Source organism: Brachionichthys hirsutus, chromosome 7, assembly GCF_040956055.1.
Source record: "Brachionichthys hirsutus isolate HB-005 chromosome 7, CSIRO-AGI_Bhir_v1, whole genome shotgun sequence".
Taxonomy (NCBI): domain Eukaryota; kingdom Metazoa; phylum Chordata; class Actinopteri; order Lophiiformes; family Brachionichthyidae; genus Brachionichthys; species Brachionichthys hirsutus.
Window position 1 is genome coordinate 8,064,701 of NC_090903.1, and position 18,118 is coordinate 8,082,818.

The 18,118-nt window shown below is 44.2% G+C and overlaps 3 protein-coding genes across 3 annotated transcripts; all 3 read left to right on the forward strand.

Annotated features, from left to right (window-relative positions):
* On the forward strand, positions 1-4,863 carry LOC137895710 (pyridine nucleotide-disulfide oxidoreductase domain-containing protein 2-like). The gene is made up of 11 exons (XM_068741210.1): positions 1-40; positions 171-232; positions 321-418; positions 510-651; positions 790-924; positions 1,005-1,077; positions 1,424-1,577; positions 1,900-2,051; positions 3,100-3,206; positions 3,964-4,084; positions 4,250-4,863. Exons 1-11 carry the CDS (start codon positions 1-3, stop codon positions 4,318-4,320), a joined length of 1,155 nt encoding a protein of 384 aa, XP_068597311.1. The 3' UTR covers positions 4,321-4,863.
* Positions 4,864-5,300: 437 nt separating this feature from the next.
* On the forward strand, positions 5,301-10,438 carry LOC137895651 (pyridine nucleotide-disulfide oxidoreductase domain-containing protein 2-like). Its single transcript, XM_068741141.1, is given in 17 exon segments — positions 5,301-5,331; positions 5,334-5,417; positions 5,950-5,969; positions 6,074-6,167; positions 6,575-6,648; positions 6,761-6,916; positions 7,066-7,219; positions 7,350-7,411; positions 7,505-7,602; positions 7,682-7,817; positions 7,956-8,090; positions 8,171-8,243; positions 8,438-8,591; positions 9,063-9,214; positions 9,447-9,553; positions 9,986-10,106; positions 10,355-10,438. Coding segments are annotated over 17 exon segments (1,719 nt in total). The 3' UTR covers positions 10,423-10,438.
* A 768-nt stretch (positions 10,439-11,206) lies between these two features.
* On the forward strand, positions 11,207-17,335 carry zgc:123010 (uncharacterized protein LOC641500 homolog). Its single transcript, XM_068741614.1, has 16 exons — positions 11,207-11,264; positions 13,903-13,985; positions 14,074-14,154; positions 14,229-14,285; positions 14,379-14,573; positions 14,702-14,815; positions 15,087-15,132; positions 15,257-15,347; positions 15,431-15,572; positions 15,682-15,786; positions 16,201-16,294; positions 16,414-16,447; positions 16,592-16,666; positions 16,762-16,864; positions 16,981-17,102; positions 17,200-17,335. Exons 1-16 carry the CDS (start codon positions 11,207-11,209, stop codon positions 17,333-17,335), a joined length of 1,536 nt encoding a protein of 511 aa, XP_068597715.1.
* The last annotated feature ends 783 nt before the right edge of the window (positions 17,336-18,118 follow it).

Sequence of the window (18,118 nt, forward strand, 5' to 3'; positions counted from 1 at the left end):
ATGGCTGCTGCTAAAACTCTGATGCCGATTGTCAGATGTGGTGCGTAGGTGGAAACAGGCTTAGGAAATAAAGCATTGATCTTTTTCTCTATCGCATTGAGAGATGATTGAACATGCGACTACCGGTATCTTGTTTCTGTCTTACTCATGTCATGATTTTGGATTTGAAGGTCTGACTTTAGGCACAAACATTCCAGACTTTTATGAGATCGTAACTGCACCAATAATGAAGGTTTGTAATAGAATATAAAAAACGGCCTTCATTACTAATATCTGTTTTATATTGGCAGCATTGTGATCAGTTATGTTTTCTCTCAAAGATCCTCAATCAGTGGTTTGAGTCAGAACCCTTGAAAGCAACACTGGCTACTGATGCTGTGATTGGAGCTATGACCAGTCCAAGTAATCCTGGGAGTGGGTGAGAAACACTGTCCCATTAAAGATCTGTCTCCCCTGAATTAAATACAGACTTCGAAACAAAACACTGGTTTCATGGTCTTGCCTTGAAGGTATGTGCTCCTGCACCATGTGATGGGAGAGATTGAAGAGGAGAAGGGAGCATGGGGTTATGTTGAGGGCGGAATGGGAGGCTTGTCTCAAGCTGTTGCTAGCTCTGCTCGATCCCATGGGGTAGACATTTTCACTGAGAAGGTAATAGAATCAAGAATTAATATAATACAATAATTGTGTTGATTTATAGCTGTTTATAGTGAAGACTAATGCCACTGTAGTTTTAGCATCTTCACGTCGTTCTCATGCAAATCGTGCATGAATACTTCTTCTCTGCAGGATGTGGGGCAGGTCCTGGTTGGTTCAGACGGTGCTGCAAAGGGAGTGGTGCTGAAGGACGGCACAGAGATCCACAGTAAAGTTGTTTTATCAAATGCCACTCCGTATGTGACCTTCAAGGACCTCACTCCACAGGTAAAAACAGAAACACATCCTAGCGTTTATCTGTGGGACCAGACCGTAGGATTTACTCAGGCCTCCTGTTGCCATGGCAGACGGCCCTTTCTCCAGAGTTCATCAAAGCTGTAGATCAGATTGACTACACCTCACCTGTTACAAAGATCAACGGTAAAAAGCCTCTGTTTCTGTCATGGTAATCATTAATGTGACCGACTAATGAATAAAGTACTTCAAAAGTGGACGTTTTTGAAGTTTTCAATTTGAAAAGTCGCATTCTTTGTAGTTTTGACTGCAGTGCATTGTCTTAGTTGATATGCTTTTTCCTCCAACCTTATGTTTACGGTGTGTTTGTGAAACCCTGCATTAGTCAGGATTGGCGCTTACTCTGCTGCATGTCCCTTTTGCTTGTTAATACATTAGTCAAGTTGTAGGCCTTTATTAAGGAGTCATTCCTCCCAATATAGTTCCTGTGTGTGAACTGGAAAGAGCTCTCTGATTTTTTTTCTTTCTATAGTGGCACTTGACAGGCTACCAAATTTCCTGGCAGCTCCCACTCCAGATGGTAAACCTGGACCCCACCATCAGTGCTCCATTCATCTCAACTGCGACAGTGTGGACGCACTGGAGACGGCGTACAAGGAGGCCATGAATGGACGACCTTCTGCAAAGTACATTTCATCACACTCTCCTGCATGGATGAACAAGACGCATCATAACATTCATTCAATCATTTTCTACCTGCATTTCCACTTTGCCGTTGCTGGAATATTCAGTAATATTAATGTTACAGGCAAAGCTGTCCTCGTACATAGAGTAGTCGAGTGTGTTCACGTCCCTCACTATTTCACCATGGTAACCTTGTCCTTATAACATTCACGTAACTGTGTGTTTTACTGCGGTTTGCATTTCTGTTTAAACTGCATTGAATCGTCTCGGTTCTGTTTCTCTGTACATGGACAGTAAAATAGAATCTATTCTCATGCAATCGAGACCCATGTTAGAGATGACCATCCCATCTGTGCTGGATCCTACTCTGGCGCCCCCTGGCGGCCATGTGGTGTCATTTTTCACCCAATTCACCCCCTACCATATCGAAGGCAGGGAATGGACTGACCAGGACAGAGAAGCCTATGCAGACAATGGTAACGCACACCGATCCAGTCCTTCATTTAGTATCACATGTGAATCTCTGCTGTTTTCATTGCTCAGGCACACATCTTGCAACGTAGAGCAGCAAGAAAGGAAAACGTTGATTGTCTGTTCAGATTCTCAGCCATCCAGGTCGAGGTAAATCAAGAGCGAAAATAAAGAATCAACCAGATTTGTTTAAGTTTGGTTGAAAAAAACAAAGGGCCAAAACCACCAAGACCGGCCCTTTGCTTTCTGCTCCAATAAGTATCTGGACTAGACCAGTCATTTAGAACTGAAGAAGCCTCTTGGATGAGAGAGGAAACGTCTCATCCGCTCCAGCAACTCCCGTGACCCGCAAAGCGGAAACACGTTGGATGGAGATATCCAACTTTTGAAAACAGAAGTGTATTTCAACATTTTTGGCATAAAATATAATTTGAAATTATTGGAATTTTTACCTCCGACAAGGATGTTATGTTTTCGCTGGCATTTTTCTGTCTGTCTGTTTGTTCTGTTAGCAAGATAACTCAAAACGTTACTGATGGATCTTGTCGAATTTTTCAGGAAATGTTGGGAATGTTACCAGGAACAGATTCAGAAGAGACGATCCAGAAGAGATCCTGGATTATGGATCGCTTTGAAATCTTATTAATATTACAGTCAATGGAGCTCAAAAGATTTCTTCCTCAATATCTCGGTTGATTATTTACCGATTAATTGAATTTGACACAGTCATGTAGGGTGGGGGCCTCTACCTCACCACCGAATGTCATCCGGATCGGCCCCTGAATGAGGTCAGGGAAAAAATATTACATTTTAACATTGAAAACCCATTTATGGACTCAAGAATCAGTTAAAAATACACACCAAACTCTGATTCACATTTACTTTTCATGGTTGGTGTAAAAAGATACCAAGAATAATTTAGAACTTTTGGTGATGATCCAGATGACCGTGTGGACGGTGTAAATCCAAGTACAAGGGGAATGAGCTGCTTGGTGGAGGTCTGTGCTCTCTGAGTGTTTTTTTTACTGAAGTCACGTTTTTATCTCTGTTTAGTATTTGACTGGGTGGAACGATACGCCCCAGGGTTCAAACAGTCGGTGGTTGGCCGGGACATCCTGGCTCCTCCTGACCTGGAGAGGATCTTTGGACTCACTGGAGGGGTAATAATACTGTAATAATAATATAATAGGGCTGCAGTTATCACATATTTTACCAAACTGATTATTCATTATTCTGACAATCGAATAATTGAATAATGGAAAAGACATAATGCATGTTTGGTAAGAGAGAAATGAAAAAAATGAGAAGCATCTCTAAAATGAACAAGTAACTGTTTCCCTTTTGAAGAAAAAACAATTAAAGGCAGTTTCCTGACACTGATTTTGCCAATTTAAGGACACATAATACCTGCCAGGCAGCCCCAACACAGATTTTCATTCTTAACCACCCATTAAACATTAACACAGATAACTTGCCTTCTTTAGCAGCCTTAATCTCAACTGTTTGCACATTAACTTGTATGGAATGCCACTTATAAATGATCAAACTTGCCTCAATGATTTTTTTTAATTCAAGGTTCTGAAATTATTGAAGGAATTGTCTCAGCCCTCCTTTCTGAGCATTGATACACATCTGAGTGTACTATTTAAAATCAACATTTCACTATTTGAGGAAGTAATACATGTTGTTTCTTTTTTATCTGCTCAGATACAGAAATGATGAATAGCAGTTAATGGTTACAGGCAGCTTAACCTCAACACAAGAATCAGGATCAAAGTTCAGCAGTGAACTCACTGAATATGTATTTTATCACATCATGAGGTAGTCCTGAAACAAATTATAGGCGACTTTTATTGATAAAAATTAATTCTTTTAGGACACAAGCAGAAAATCTGATATTTTGATCTTCTATTCTAGAATATCTTCCACGGGTCAATGTCCCTGGACCAGCTCTACCTCGCACGACCTTTGACCTCTGTTTCAAACTACCGTTCTCCAGTTAAAGGCTTGTATCTGTGTGGCAGCGGCTCTCATCCAGGTTTGCCATTGATGCTCCACTGTATACACTCTGTATATAACACAATGATTATAATATAAAAACAACAATGATGTTCATTAAGAAATTGCATCCCTTAATGTCAGAGTGAATTGTTTGACAGGACTTGGCCATTCCTGCGTGTTTTGATGGTTCATGTATTTTTAGGTGGCGGTGTAATGGGTGCCCCTGGCTGCAACGCAGCGCTCACTGTCATGGCTGACCTGAAACGTCAATAGAAGCCAATCGGACGGCATCGGAGGGCTGTCCACTTATCAGTTTTCAATCTCTCTTTGGTCTGATTCATGTGAATAAGACTGAATTTTAACCACACATCCCAACACGGAATGTTTAATACCTTGTTTGCAAGGGGATTTGGTCTTTTATTTCACAAGACAACTTATATGGGATCTTAGAGACAAGGAGAAAATCTGTAGAAGTTTCGATTGTTTGAAATCTATCCATGCCTCTCCACATCTTTAAGAATTTTGCAAATAGCTTGTCATATGTACACTGCAGTACACACACACACACACACTACCAGTTCAGGACCCAACTGTTCCACCAAGTGGACAGATTGGTACTGGAACATTTCCGTCTATTACAAACATATACTGTACTTCTGTACTCTTAATATCAGTACTCCTTCAGCAGCAAACTGTCAAATGACTAAGTACAGGATAGGCAGGAATGCAAAAGGATGGCTGGGAGGTGTATGTAAACCAAAATAGGCTCGATGTAACATCATTTCTTTTCACCTTTTGAAAGAATAAATTGTTTTCTTCTCATTAAGTCTGGGTCATACATTTTGTACCTTTTTTTTTAAACATATTTGCAGATAGAGGACTTAACCACGGAGGAGTGTGTTCACTCAGTTCACTAGTTGAGGTGTGAGTAAAGAATCCAAACTGTTCATGCTGTTATATTTGTGCAAAGAAATTATCTTTAATTTCCACTGGTCCACTTTATGTCAAAATCCTGTACGCTTTCAGACAAACATAAATTTATAAAAAAATTAGGTTTGGAAATTACACTCTCCCTCACTTTGTTTTAGTTTTGCCGATAGATATTTGGAAAAAATATTACCTTATTCATGACATCACGCGCGCAGACATGCAAAACAAATGTCAATAACCACCTTTGGCCACCACATCCAACCGGAAAAACAAGGTGACACGGAGCAATTTAACCAAAGAAGGTGAGACGTTGACTTCCCAACATGACTGCAGCGGTTTGGACTGACCGAGGACTGTGCCTGTTTTGAAGACTATGATTAGAGCCACTTCCAGTCACAATGGGTTAAAATCCCAGTATGATGCAGTGGTGATCGGGGGAGGTGAGATCTGTACACTGTACACAGGAAAGACTATACATAATTTATTAAATGATAAATTTTGATGATTTGGATAATCTGAACTACTGTATATCAAAACTTTTAAAATCTTTGAGACATCTGATTCTTCAGGCATGTAAAGATGATGAGTGATGTTGGCTAGGATAGCAACGAAAGGATAAACCTTACATGTAAGATGAAGTTACGTGTACATATGCATGTGTTTATGTGTGAATACACACTATTTTATGTATTGGTTTTTTTAAAGTACAAAATATTTAGTTTGTACAATCTTGTTTCCGTCTATTTTCGCCTCTTTTCATGAATATTGAAATCATATTTCTACTCATTTGTTCTTCCGCTGTCTGACATGTTTGTACACGTCATTTATCACAGCTATATAAGAATTTGCTTTTAATCTGTCACCTTGACTCTAGCAGCTTTAAACGAGGTAGAATTTTAAAATTCTTCATACTTATGGAGACATTTGATTTTGGCAGGTGGTATTTAATACTTTCCTTTTATGCCTTTGCAGGACACAATGGACTGGTGGCAGTGAGTTTGTAAATTTGTTACCCAACACAGTATGGAATATAATATATGGTTCAGTAACTGGTTAAGTGTACCGTATGTGTGTGTGTGTGTGTGCGTATTTTTAGGCTGCCTATCTCCAGAAGGGAGGAGTGAAGACAGCAGTGCTGGAGCGCAGACATGTCCTGGGAGGAGCAGCTGTTACAGAGGAACTCTTCCCTGGTAGGAAGATCTCTGGCTGATGTATAATGATGACGTAGCTCAGATCAGAGATCCTGGTTTGATGATATTGATGTTGGTTGCTATGGAAAGTTAGTGCTGCTTCCGCATTCCACTGGACGCGCTCACATATGTGTCAATGAATAACCTTATTGTCCTGTCCCTAAGAACCAACACAAACTGGACTACACCACTCCCCTTTTTTTGCAGGATGCGTATAGCAGGATAAAAACAATACACGGCTCTGTATCAAATATTCAGTTACAAAAGGGCTAAACCTGATTGAATGAATGCTGAAGTACTATTATTTCTATTATTTACATGTATATAACTTCATGCACTGTGTTGATGAATGATATGAAGTCATAAGGAAAACATGATCCACGTTAGAGTAACACAACTCTGTGCAGGTTTCCGCTTCTCCAGGTGTTCTGTCGTGCTCAGTTTATTGAGGCCCCACATTTATGCAGACTTGGAGCTCAAGGTAAACACAATAGTAAAATATATAAAGTAAATAAATACAAGTATTGTTTGGAGAATTAAAGCCATAGATCTTGTTTAATAGAATGTATTGGTTTTCCCGCATATATCTTTAGAAACATGGGTTGAAGGTATACACGAGGAACCCCTATATTTTCACCCCGATGTTGGAGGAGGGGGTGAACGGTGCCCCACCCAGGTCTCTGACCTTGGGCTCAGACCAGTCCATGAACCAGATGGAGATTGGTAAATTTTCCCAGAAGGATGCCAAGGTAATCTAAGCACAGGATAGCCACAGTAAACGTTTGCTGCATTGACCAGTACAGACACAATTCAAAAGTTGTCCCAGAAGTATAAAGGGAAGCTGCTCTCCTGCCTCTTTAGCCTCCTCACCTTTACCCAATCTTTCATTTGTACCCAGGCTTACCCAGATTATGTTGCACACCTGGAAAAGCTAGCAGAAGCTATCCAGCCTCTTCTGGATGCTCCTCCTGTAGATGTTCCAGGTGTCACATCTGGATCATTGAGGAAGAGGATGGCTGCTGCTAAAACTCTGATGCCGATTGTCAGATGTGGTGCGTAGGTGGAAACAGGCTTAGGAAATAAAGCATTGATCTTTTTCTCTATCGCATTGAGAGATGATTGAACATGCGACTACCGGTATCTTGTTTCTGTCTTACTCATATCATGATTTTGGATTTGAAGGTCTGACTTTAGGCACAAACATTCCAGACTTTTATGAGATCGTAACTGCACCAATAATGAAGGTTTGTAATAGAATCTTTAAAAAAAAGCACCCTTCATTACTAATATCTGTTTTATATTGGCAGCATTGTGATCAGTTATGTTTTCTCTCATAGATCCTCAATCAGTGGTTTGAGTCAGAACCCTTGAAAGCAACACTGGCTACTGATTCTGTGATTGGAGCTATGACCAGTCCAAGTAATCCTGGGAGTGGGTGAGAAACACTGTCCCATTAAAGATCTGTCTCCCCTGAATTAAATACAGACTTCTAAAAAACACTGGTTTACTTGAAGGTATGTGCTCCTGCACCATGTGATGGGTTCAAGCATCGAGGAAACGTGTGGTTATGTGGAGGGAGGCATGGGAGGCTTGTCTCAAGCTGTTGCTAGCTCTGCTCGATCCCATGGGGTAGACATTTTCACTGAGAAGGTAATAGAATCAAGAATTAATATAATACAATAATTGTGTTGATTTATAGCTGTTTATAGTGAAGACTAATGCCACTGTAGTTTTAGCATCTTCACGTCGTTCTCATGCAAATCGTGCATGAATACTTCTTCTCTGCAGGATGTGGGGCAGGTCCTGGTTGGTTCAGACGGTGCTGCAAAGGGAGTGGTGCTGAAGGACGGCACAGAGATCCACAGTAAAGTTGTCTTATCAAATGCCACTCCGTATGTGACCTTCAAGGACCTCATTCCACAGGTAAAAACAGAAACACATCCTAGCGTTTATCTGTGGGACCAGACCGTAGGATTTACTCAGGCCTCCTGTTGCCATGGCAGACGGCCCTTTCTCCAGAGTTCATCAAAGCTGTAGATCAGATTGACTACACCTCACCTGTTACAAAGATCAACGGTAAAAAGCCTCTGTTTCTGTCATACTAAGCACAAATCATAATCAGCCTCCCTCCATGACTGCACGCAGGATATAAACGGTTACAAAATCTAAATAAATAAATGATACATCAGAGAGAAGAAAGCGTTTTCTTAATATGAGATAAGGTGTACATTTATTGTTCCCCTGTGGGGGTGATTCAATTATTTTTCCAGTGGCAGTGAACAAATTGCCAAATTTCAAGGCCTGTCCAACACCAGACGATAAACCCGGACCCCACCATCAGTGCACTATTCACCTGAACTGTGAGAGTGTGGAGGCAGAGGAGACAGCGTACAAGGACGCCATGAACGGACATCCCTCAACAAGGTACAAATCTGGAAGAAAAGGTTTCAGAGTCTCACCACGTGTATCCTCGCGAGCCCTGGCGCTAGCTGCTGATGACACTGACTGCCTTCTACAGTCATCTTTATTTCTTTCAAATAAGGGACCAACTTAAAAAACAGAAGAGCCTATTAAATGATCAGCCAGGCTTACCTCCTCATGCATTAATTAACTACAGGTGGGCCAATTTCTAACCTTGCATGGAAAATCCCGGGAGTTTTTAACATGATATGGAGTGTTACCAACAAGAGGCACTAGGATGGTGGCCCTCAGAGAACAATCAGGCCAGACGGGTGGCATGTAACATTTACACAACCCATTGTAACATATCCGTGTCCTTATAACATTCACATAACTGTTTGCATTTCTGTTTAGATGCTGAACTGCATTTCGTTGTCTCAGTTCCGTTTCTCTGTACATGGACAGTAAAGTAGAATCTGTTCTACTGTAATCTAGACCCATGATCAGGATGACCATCCCATCTGTGCTGGATCCTACTCTTGCGCCCCCTGGCGGCCATGTGGTGCTACTTTTTGTCCAGTACACCCCCTACCATATCGAAGGCAGGGAATGGACTGACCAGGACAGAGAGGACTTTGCAGACAATGGTAACACACACCGATCCAGTCCTTCCTTTAGTGCCACGTTGTGAATTATGTCACCTTTTATTACTCATGCACACAACCATTACTGTCTAACATTGAGGAATCCTTGTGAGAAAGGAACATGTTTATTCTTCAATGAGATATCCACCCTTTGCAAACAGAAATGCTTGTATATTATAATGAATTTACTTTGGAGGCACTGAAATGACAAAGTCATGTTTTTATCTCTGTTTAGTATTTGACTGGGTGGAACGATACGCCCCAGGGTTCAAACAGTCGGTGATTGGCAGGGACATCCTGGCTCCTCCTGACCTGGAGAGGATCTATGGGCTCACAGGAGGGGTAATAATACTGCACACTGTAGAACTGAGCATCATCTCGAGTGTTAATGCTCGCCTATGGCGGCAGAATGGTGCAGTGGGTAGCGGCGTTGCCTCACAGCAAGACATTTCCAGATTACATTCCTATCTGTGCTGGGATAGCTGACTCGCATTTAATGGTTACAAACAGATTTACCAGAACACACGATTCAAAATCAAAGTATATCAGTTGTTTACAGTGTCATGAGGCAGTCCCTTAAAAAAAATAAAGCGCTACTTTTTTCCATCAAAAACCAATTTTATTCAGAACCAACCAGAAAGTTTGACATTTGCAATTTGTTCTTGCATTTTTCATGGTTCCTGTGAAGCCCTTTGTGACTCCCGTCTGTGAAAAGCGCTTCATAAATAAAGATTTGCTTGACTTACTTTACTCTATGTTGATTTTGTTTTCTAGAATATCTTCCACGGGTCGATGTCCCTGGACCAGCTCTACCTCGCACGACCTTTGACCTCTCTTTCAAACTACCGCTCACCAGTTAAAGGCTTGTATCTGTGTGGCAGCGGCTCTCATCCAGGTTTGCTATTAATACTCCACTGGCAGATGAGTATTGAATTACAAATGTGGGTATTTGTTGTGTATTAGAGTAGAATTTGTACAATCATTAGAGTGGAATTAAAGAACTTTTTGGAAAGTTTTTAACAAAAATAAATAAATCTAGCCTTCACGGCTGATGATAAAGGTATGAAGTCACTCGATGATGTCAGAGTTAACATTTTCTGATGGTTCCACTGGACTCTCCCATCTTTGATGTTGTATTTTTAGGTGGCGGTGTAATGGGTGCCCCTGGCTGGAACGCAGCGCTCACTGTCATGGCTGACCTGAAACATTAATAAATATAATTTGACAGCATCAGGGTGTGATCTGATCATTAGTTCTCAGTCTTTGTTGTTGTTGTTTGTTTTGTTGACATTTCTGAATAATCAGAATCTTTAATAGTAATTTTTTCACAGCAGATGTTTTGTCTTATTATGGTAGGAAGGCAAGAATGGCTAATGACGCTATAAAATTATAATTAATCATGTATTTTCTGTGTAAAACAATAACTTTAGATTAAGCCAGACACGAAGGAATAGTTAGGTAGACTGAATGATGTTCAGACTAATGTTATTCAACAATATGACTGAGTTCAATGGTATTGCTGTAAATATTGACCAAATCTTAGAAAAGTCGATTCTAGCAATGGAGTTAACATTTAAAGCGTGTAAGAAACACATTTGTTAGGGGTAATTATCGACCATAAACTCTGTTGGAACCACATATAGAACACATTGGAGCAGCCCCACGAGGTTAAGCCTGTCTTTGCGTGATCTTTGTACATATTTGTCACTTGTAATAATTATCACAAGTGGCACTTAAAGAAGTAAATGATCAATACACCTCAGTCACTGATCGCGATAGTTCAATAATCGATAAAGGCGTCCTGCGCCTTTAAGACGCAGCTCAGGGTGGACCCAACGTTTTTTTTGTTTTTTTTTCGGGCTTGACGCTCAGGAAGTGGATTAAACCGCTACGGGCTCCCCGCAGATTCCAGATCGATTGTTCGTAATGCTTTAAACTTTTCCCACGCGGACGTGGAGATTACTTTCTGTCCGATATTCGGGCCGATAATGCCGGATGGTTGCGCTCATGAAATTCACCAGAGACCTCTGCAGGCTGCTGGGACTCTCCAGCGGTAAGAACGCTGTCCTCCTTCTCACAACTTTTTCTACAGCCGAGCCAGAAGTTAAAGTTAAAGTGCGAACTACACGCGAACGGAACTCGCGTTCACGCGTGGACTGTGGCTAAAGCGCGCCACGTGGGTCGTTCGGCGATATGCGTAATATGCGTGGAAATGATCGTATCTTTGTCGTAAAGCCTGGATTCTTGGTTGAACAATGAAAGCGCCCCCCCCCCCCCCCCCGCCTGTCAGTTCCACCCTTGCTCCACCTACAAGCTCGCCCGCTATCAGAAGCTCTAACGACGTGTAATAATACAATAATAATAATATGATAAATCGATATTATTATTATTATTTTTAATAGTAGAAGATGCGCATTTAAAGGACAAACCGTCACGCGTGAGTTGCGCGTGTCGGTCTGATAACGAGCGCGTGCGTGTTCGGGGCAGTTGAATGAGCGTCGGGAGAAACGCGCACACTTTTGTCCTCCATTCCCGGTTAGTTTGCGCTTCCTCGTGGAACAGGTTGGCTCCTAAAAGCCAGCCGAGGCCGTCGTTAAACTGTTGAAGTAACGATATTAGCTGCTAATTAGAGCGAGCGACTCGGCGTTCTCGTTCTGTAGCGAGGCGCGCTTATCTATTATTTTATTTTATTATTTTTAATAACGTCATGTTAACATTTGACCTGAATTCCATCAGCAACAGTTGGGTCCGCAAAGCCATGCTGATGGTGCGATGGTTTGTCGAGCGATCAATGAATCAGATTGACAGAAAGGTAATTGTACACAAATGTTTATTATTGAGTTCCACGCAAAAACAAACATGTTATGTCTTAGTAATTGTAATGGTATGTTGTCCTCATCATTTGTAAAGTTAACGTTTCCCTCCGCTCACGCCTCCAGACGTCACGAGCTCTGACGGTCCCCCTACGTCACTCAGTCACGTGACCGACATTTACTCACAAATACATGCAGCTGGAATCTGATGAAATGCGTCACTTCGGGTTTTCACCAGGTTTCGAAACGACCAGATTGAAACGTGGCTCCCTGTTAATAGTTAGTTTGGGGGGGGGGGGGGGCTGTCAAAAACAAATAGTTTTTATATTCATTGATTCCAATCTCAAAAACATGCCATAAATCCCAAAGGACATTGGTATTTTCCCTTTCTGATTAATACTCGATATTACATTTGGCCTTTTTTCTTCCTATTCTAGAATTAGGTGAAACTAACTATTTTAGCCCTTCACTGTAACAAATGTGGAGCTATATCCCATAGTGCTGTTTGCAGCTGCGTTTCTCCATCAGTTTAAACTGAAAATGACTTTTATAGACATTTTCACTGTTTTGATATTTTACAGATCAGTTAATTCATCCAGAAAACAAAGAATGCAGTAATACTGAAATGGATTCTTTTGTCCACCCTCTCTCCTCCTCTCACTGCTGTCAACGCTATCGTCTGTCACTGTTCAACGTATAAATGTCTTTTCTCTTTTAAGTGGGTTAAACACAAAATTAAGAGATATCCAACTCTACGAACCTAAAGTGAATGTTGGGTCATTAGCATCATTATTATTCTTGAGTAAGTCGAAGGGCGCTACATAAAACAACTCATAATAAAACCACATTTTATAATAGAAATACTGCACATCATTTATTATATCACTGTGTGTGTGTGTATCTAAATAGTAATAAACAGTTTTTCCATTGTTATTGGCGTTGATTTGAGTCTTTCTATAGACGGCCGGAACGGATTAAATGGTTTTCAGTTATTTTCTATGGGAAAAATGTATTTGACATACGAGTGAGTTGAGTCACGGTCTCGGTCCTGGAACGAGTTATACTCGTATGCCATGGTATTACTGTATGTGTTTTTTTGAGTTAAGACCAATCCATTTATAGATGAGTAAAAAACAACAACCTGATTCCATTCATGGAACGGAGCGGCTTGGTGGAGCGGCGGTTGTTAAGTGACTCAGACGTCGACGTTCCTTCCACGCTCTGATCACTAACTCCATGTGAACCGGCCGCGTCTACCGGCTCGGCCAGCGAGGCTTCGTGGCTGAATGGCGCTGGCTGGAAGGTGTCGGCCTAACATGGTGACTGGTGATTTCATCCGGTTAATCTATCAGCACTGCCTAAATGTTGAATGAAGAGAATGAGGAAGTCTGTTTCCCTCTCACCCAGCAATTCCTAGTATGCCATGCATAGCTGTCACTAATGGAGCTGCAGCTGGGTTGCATTTCCACACACGCACACACACACACACACATCCAGGATGGGTTTCTGTTGCTCCTAACCGAGTATCAGAGGACATGGTTTGTGTTCTCAGAGGCAGACGCGTTAGATGAAACATGTCTTGTCTAATTTAACGACAAAAAAAAAGACCCGAGTCGGTCCCACAGAGCGGTTCTGCTGAAAGTGCTCTGTATTCTCAGGTGGAGCTTTCCTGCTTTTACTTAGTATCAGAATGTATTGCATCACGTTTCCTGTCTCCACCCAGAAGGAATTTGAGATGGTATTTATTAATGTTCAGTGGTTGGGCTTGAATTTGGAGGAATGGGGGAGATGTTTGTCTGAAATCCAGACGGTGGTTTTACTGGTTGTCATCCCAGTGAGAAACGGCCAGCTGACGTGTAAATGTGCATCTCCAAACAGGCCCCCCCGTCCAGCAGCAAGACGAACAGATGGACTGCGGGGCTGCGGTGCCTGACCCGAGAGCGGAGGCCACTGTGTTGCAGGTAAATAAACGGTGTCAGGCTGACGGGGCATTTGTCACCGCTGCTGAGGCGAAGGGGCAGCGTGCAATACCCAGCTCTGTTTGTCCAGGATTCATTTCACGGAGAGGAGAATCTGAGCGAGGGCGAGAAAGTCCGGCGGAGGGCAGATCGCCGCAAAGCCAAGAGAAGCGTGAGCATGCAAATCCTTCCACGCCTTTATGATCCGGCGTGCCGGTCGTGTGTCAAACGCTTCATCTGTTTCAGCGGCGCCGAAAGCGTAAGCAGCAGGAGCAGAGTAAGCAAAGCGACTGCACAGAGCAGGTAGGGATTCCCTTTGAGAGTGCACGTCACATCTCGCCTCGCCGTGCTGCCGTGGAAACCGCGTGTGTGTGTGTGTGACATCCTGCACCTTAGGACGATGACGACGAGGACGGAGGTGCGGAATCGGAGCTGGATGAGAGCGAGTCGGAAGCAGAAGTCGGCGCTGAAGAGGAGAAGCCGGAGTTACAAAAAGGGGGCGAAGACGAGGCGGCTGGCTCGTGCAAGGATGACGTCGCTCCGTCAGGAGTCAGAGGGCGTCAGAAGACCCAGGTCAAATCCGCTGAAGAGGTGTGTGTGTGGGGGGGGGAGGGGGGGGGGGCTTCATACGTTAGTACTGTGTGTGTTAATCTATCGCCAAGCACTTCGGTAAGAAATAAACGCATGTCGCATTATCTCTGACTCTCTGCCCACCGCAGGAGCCGGAATGGGACGTGAGCAGCGCCTTCTTCACCAACGCTGCCAGCCACATCAAGCCCAAAGCACCGAGGCGCAAGTCCAAAGAGAACAAGGAGAACGAGGCCAGGGGAGAGGTGAGCAAAGCGCTGCGCAAGAGGCCACGACGGAACCGGCCCGCGCTTCTCCAGTGACGGAAGTTCCAAAAGTTCAGTCGTGGAACTCTGGACCAGGAAGTGTGTGTGTGTGTGTGTGTGTGTGTGTGTGTCATCTCAGCTCGGACTGCAGTTTGTCATGCGTCGCGGTCACCGCTTGTTTTCTTAGCAATCGACCGGGAGCCTTTCCTGGTGAGAATTTAATGATCAACCGCTGCTGTGAATAATGAGCTGACGATTCTTTACTTTGCAGACAAACGGCGGCGAGACCACGACCAAGAAAAGTGCCTCGTTGACAGGTACGCGGACGGCGCGGCGGGCTCTAGAATCAGGAAGCCTCCGTCGTCGAGGACGCACGCCATCGGTCGACCAGCTCACCGGAAGATTCTTACAAGCGTTGGTTTACTGTCTTCTTTCTAGCAGAAAAAGGGATCAAGTTGGTGCAAGAGGGCTACTACTCCCAAGCAGCCACTATGTTTACAGAAGCCATTAGATGTGATCCCAAGGACAACAGGTACATCACGTGCACAGTTTCATCGCCATGGAGGCCGCTTGCACTCTGAAACCCCCGTTTTGCGTTTTACACCACGTCCTTAGGTTCTTTGGGAATCGTTCGTATTGTTATTACTGCTTGGAGCAGTATCCTCAGGCCCTGGCAGATGCCGAACGCTCCATCCAGCTTGCCCCGGACTGGCCCAAAGGACACTTTCGCCAGGGGAGCGCGCTCCTGGGCATGAAGGTGGGGTCAAAGGGCGACCCCCCCCCCCCCCCCCCCCGTGGTCATGGAGTGCGTCGCGCAATAAAAGGGGAATACCCTGCTAAGCCGGCGTGTGGCTTCTGTGTTTCAGCGGTACAGCGAGGCGGGGAAAGCCATGGAGCAGGTCCTGAAGCTGGACAAGGACTGCGAGGAGGCCGTTATCGAGCTTTTCAACTGCAAAGTGCTGCAGTTGATGGTAAATGCAAGCAAAGGTGTTCTCGTTTTGTAAGAAGTGTGCTGTCAGGGCGCTGCACACTTCTGTTTGTTGTTGGGTTTCTTTGTTAAAAAGGAGTACACAAGAGGTACTTCACGTATTTCCACGAGACTTTCTGTGAGCCGGGGGGGGGTGTAACTATACAGGTTTTGAGGCACATCCAGGAACCTTTGTCAGCATTATTCTCTAAAATAACCCATAAATGACAAGGTAAAAAAAACAAAAAACATTTACAGGGTGTATAGTGTGGAGCAGATCAAGATGATGAGTCAAAGTGTGTGTGTGTGATGAGCTCAGACTCGAGAGGCATGTTGGATTGGTCAGCCTTGGCGGAGTGAGCGTCCTTCTCTTCCACCTGAAACCGAATTCCCATGCTTTCATTCTTCCTCTCCTCAGGAGCTCGGCTTTGAAGAAGGACAAAGCGTCCTGCTGCTGGAGAAGTTTTCAACGGTGCAGGCTGTCCTGTCTGCGTGTTCCGATGCTGCTAAGGGTACGATCACATGCATCCTGTGTGTGTGTGTGTGTGTGTGTGCTTAATGTGTAGGTTCAATCTACACACACACACACACTCCTCTCTACACCGTTTACTGACTCAAGCCTGTTTTGCAGCCGGGAGTCCAGATCCATCGCTGGTGCAGCCCGGGTAGGCCACGACTCTTATGCATTATGGTTGTTGTAGTTTCTTTTGGGGCTAAAGTTGATTACATTTGCTCCACGCAGGACATTGAACTCTTAGTGTTGTTTTCAGTCGTGGCCTTTGTTTTTGTCCCCCCCCCCCCCCCAGAAGCCCCTGTCCATCTCTCTGGGTGGGGAATGTGACGACTGAGCTCACGGAGAAACACCTATGGGACCTTTTTAAAGTGTATGAGGCTTGCAGCAGACATTTCAACGCGCTCTCGTGTTCGAACCCCTTCGGACTTGTAAACGTGATATTTTTTTGTTTGCTTCGTGTTGCAGGCACGGAGAGATCGAGAGCATCCGTGTGCTGCATGAGCGATTCTGTGCCTTTGTCAACTTCAGGAATGCAATCATGGCGGCCCGTGCCATGGAGAAATTAAACGTGAGGAGTCTGTTTCTCCCTCCAGCTCGCATCTGTTCTTAAATCAGCGCTGCTGGGTTCTTACTGGTGTGTGTGTGTGTGTGTGTGTGCGTGCATGTGCATGCTTCCTCTCCTAGGGTTACTGTGTTGAGAACACACGCTTAGTGGTGCGCTACCCGGACCGTCACATTCAGAGGGTCCTTCCTGTTCCACTTAAGACCTGCCCACCCGTCACACAGCAAGCAGGGCCAGCTGCAGGGTAACACCCCCCCCCCCCCTCTTTTTGAATTATTTTCAGGTGCTGGAATCAGATTCTAGGACCTGGATTCAAAATGCATTTTTTGTTTTTTGCTTAGACCGCGGCGCCGTGGCCCAGTGAACGGAGAGGAGTGTTACTTCTGGAGAACGACGGGTTGCCACTTTGGGGACAAATGCCGCTATACACACATTCCTGAGCAGAAAGGCAAGGACAGAAAGCCCTGGCAACCTTAAGCTCCGCCCACTCTGCCCCAGTGGCGTGCAGGAAGCTGAGACGCACAGACTGAGCCAAAGGAGCGAGCGCTTACTGGACCGGTTTCCGTTACTATAAATATTTTCTGCAGCAGAATGGGCCGGGACATTTAAAGGGTCAGAGCCGCCGTCCCGGCTCGTAGACGGGAGTAATCTGGTGTGGACCCACGACACACGCACAATGCAGCAGATCTGGCGCAGGTTTGGTGTCGACGCCTTTGTTTTCAGTGCTTCATCGTGCACGGTGACCTCAAAGGGGTTGCAACAGAACAAGGGGGTCAGACCGACCTGGTCGAGTGTTGTGGGGGAGGGAGGGGATGTAACGGTTGCGTACAGAAGTAATGAGACTACTTTCGGAGTTCTCCTTATTGGCAATCTTTGGGTCTTATCATCTTCTTCTGGTTGAGTCTTGATCGCGGCAGCCTAGCTTTCACGTCGGGTGCTCCATTTCTCTCGTTATTACCCTGGAAATGTCTGCATGTTGTCCACTTTCCCAAAATACCAGATAACAAACTTGACATTTCAGCGCCTCCTTCCTGAAGGTTTTTCTTCCACCCAGTAAGCTACACCGACCCAGAGGGAGAGCCTCGAGCTGTGCCTTCATTAACATCAAGTAGACCTAATTGACTTGATGGAGAGTAGATCGAGAGGTAGCATCACTGTCTGCATTAATGCACAGCCTCGCGTCATCCCCAGTGAGAACGGATGCGTTTGTGTTGCACGGTGTGCAAATATTCTTTTGCATTTAGCGAGCTGTGGGGGGAA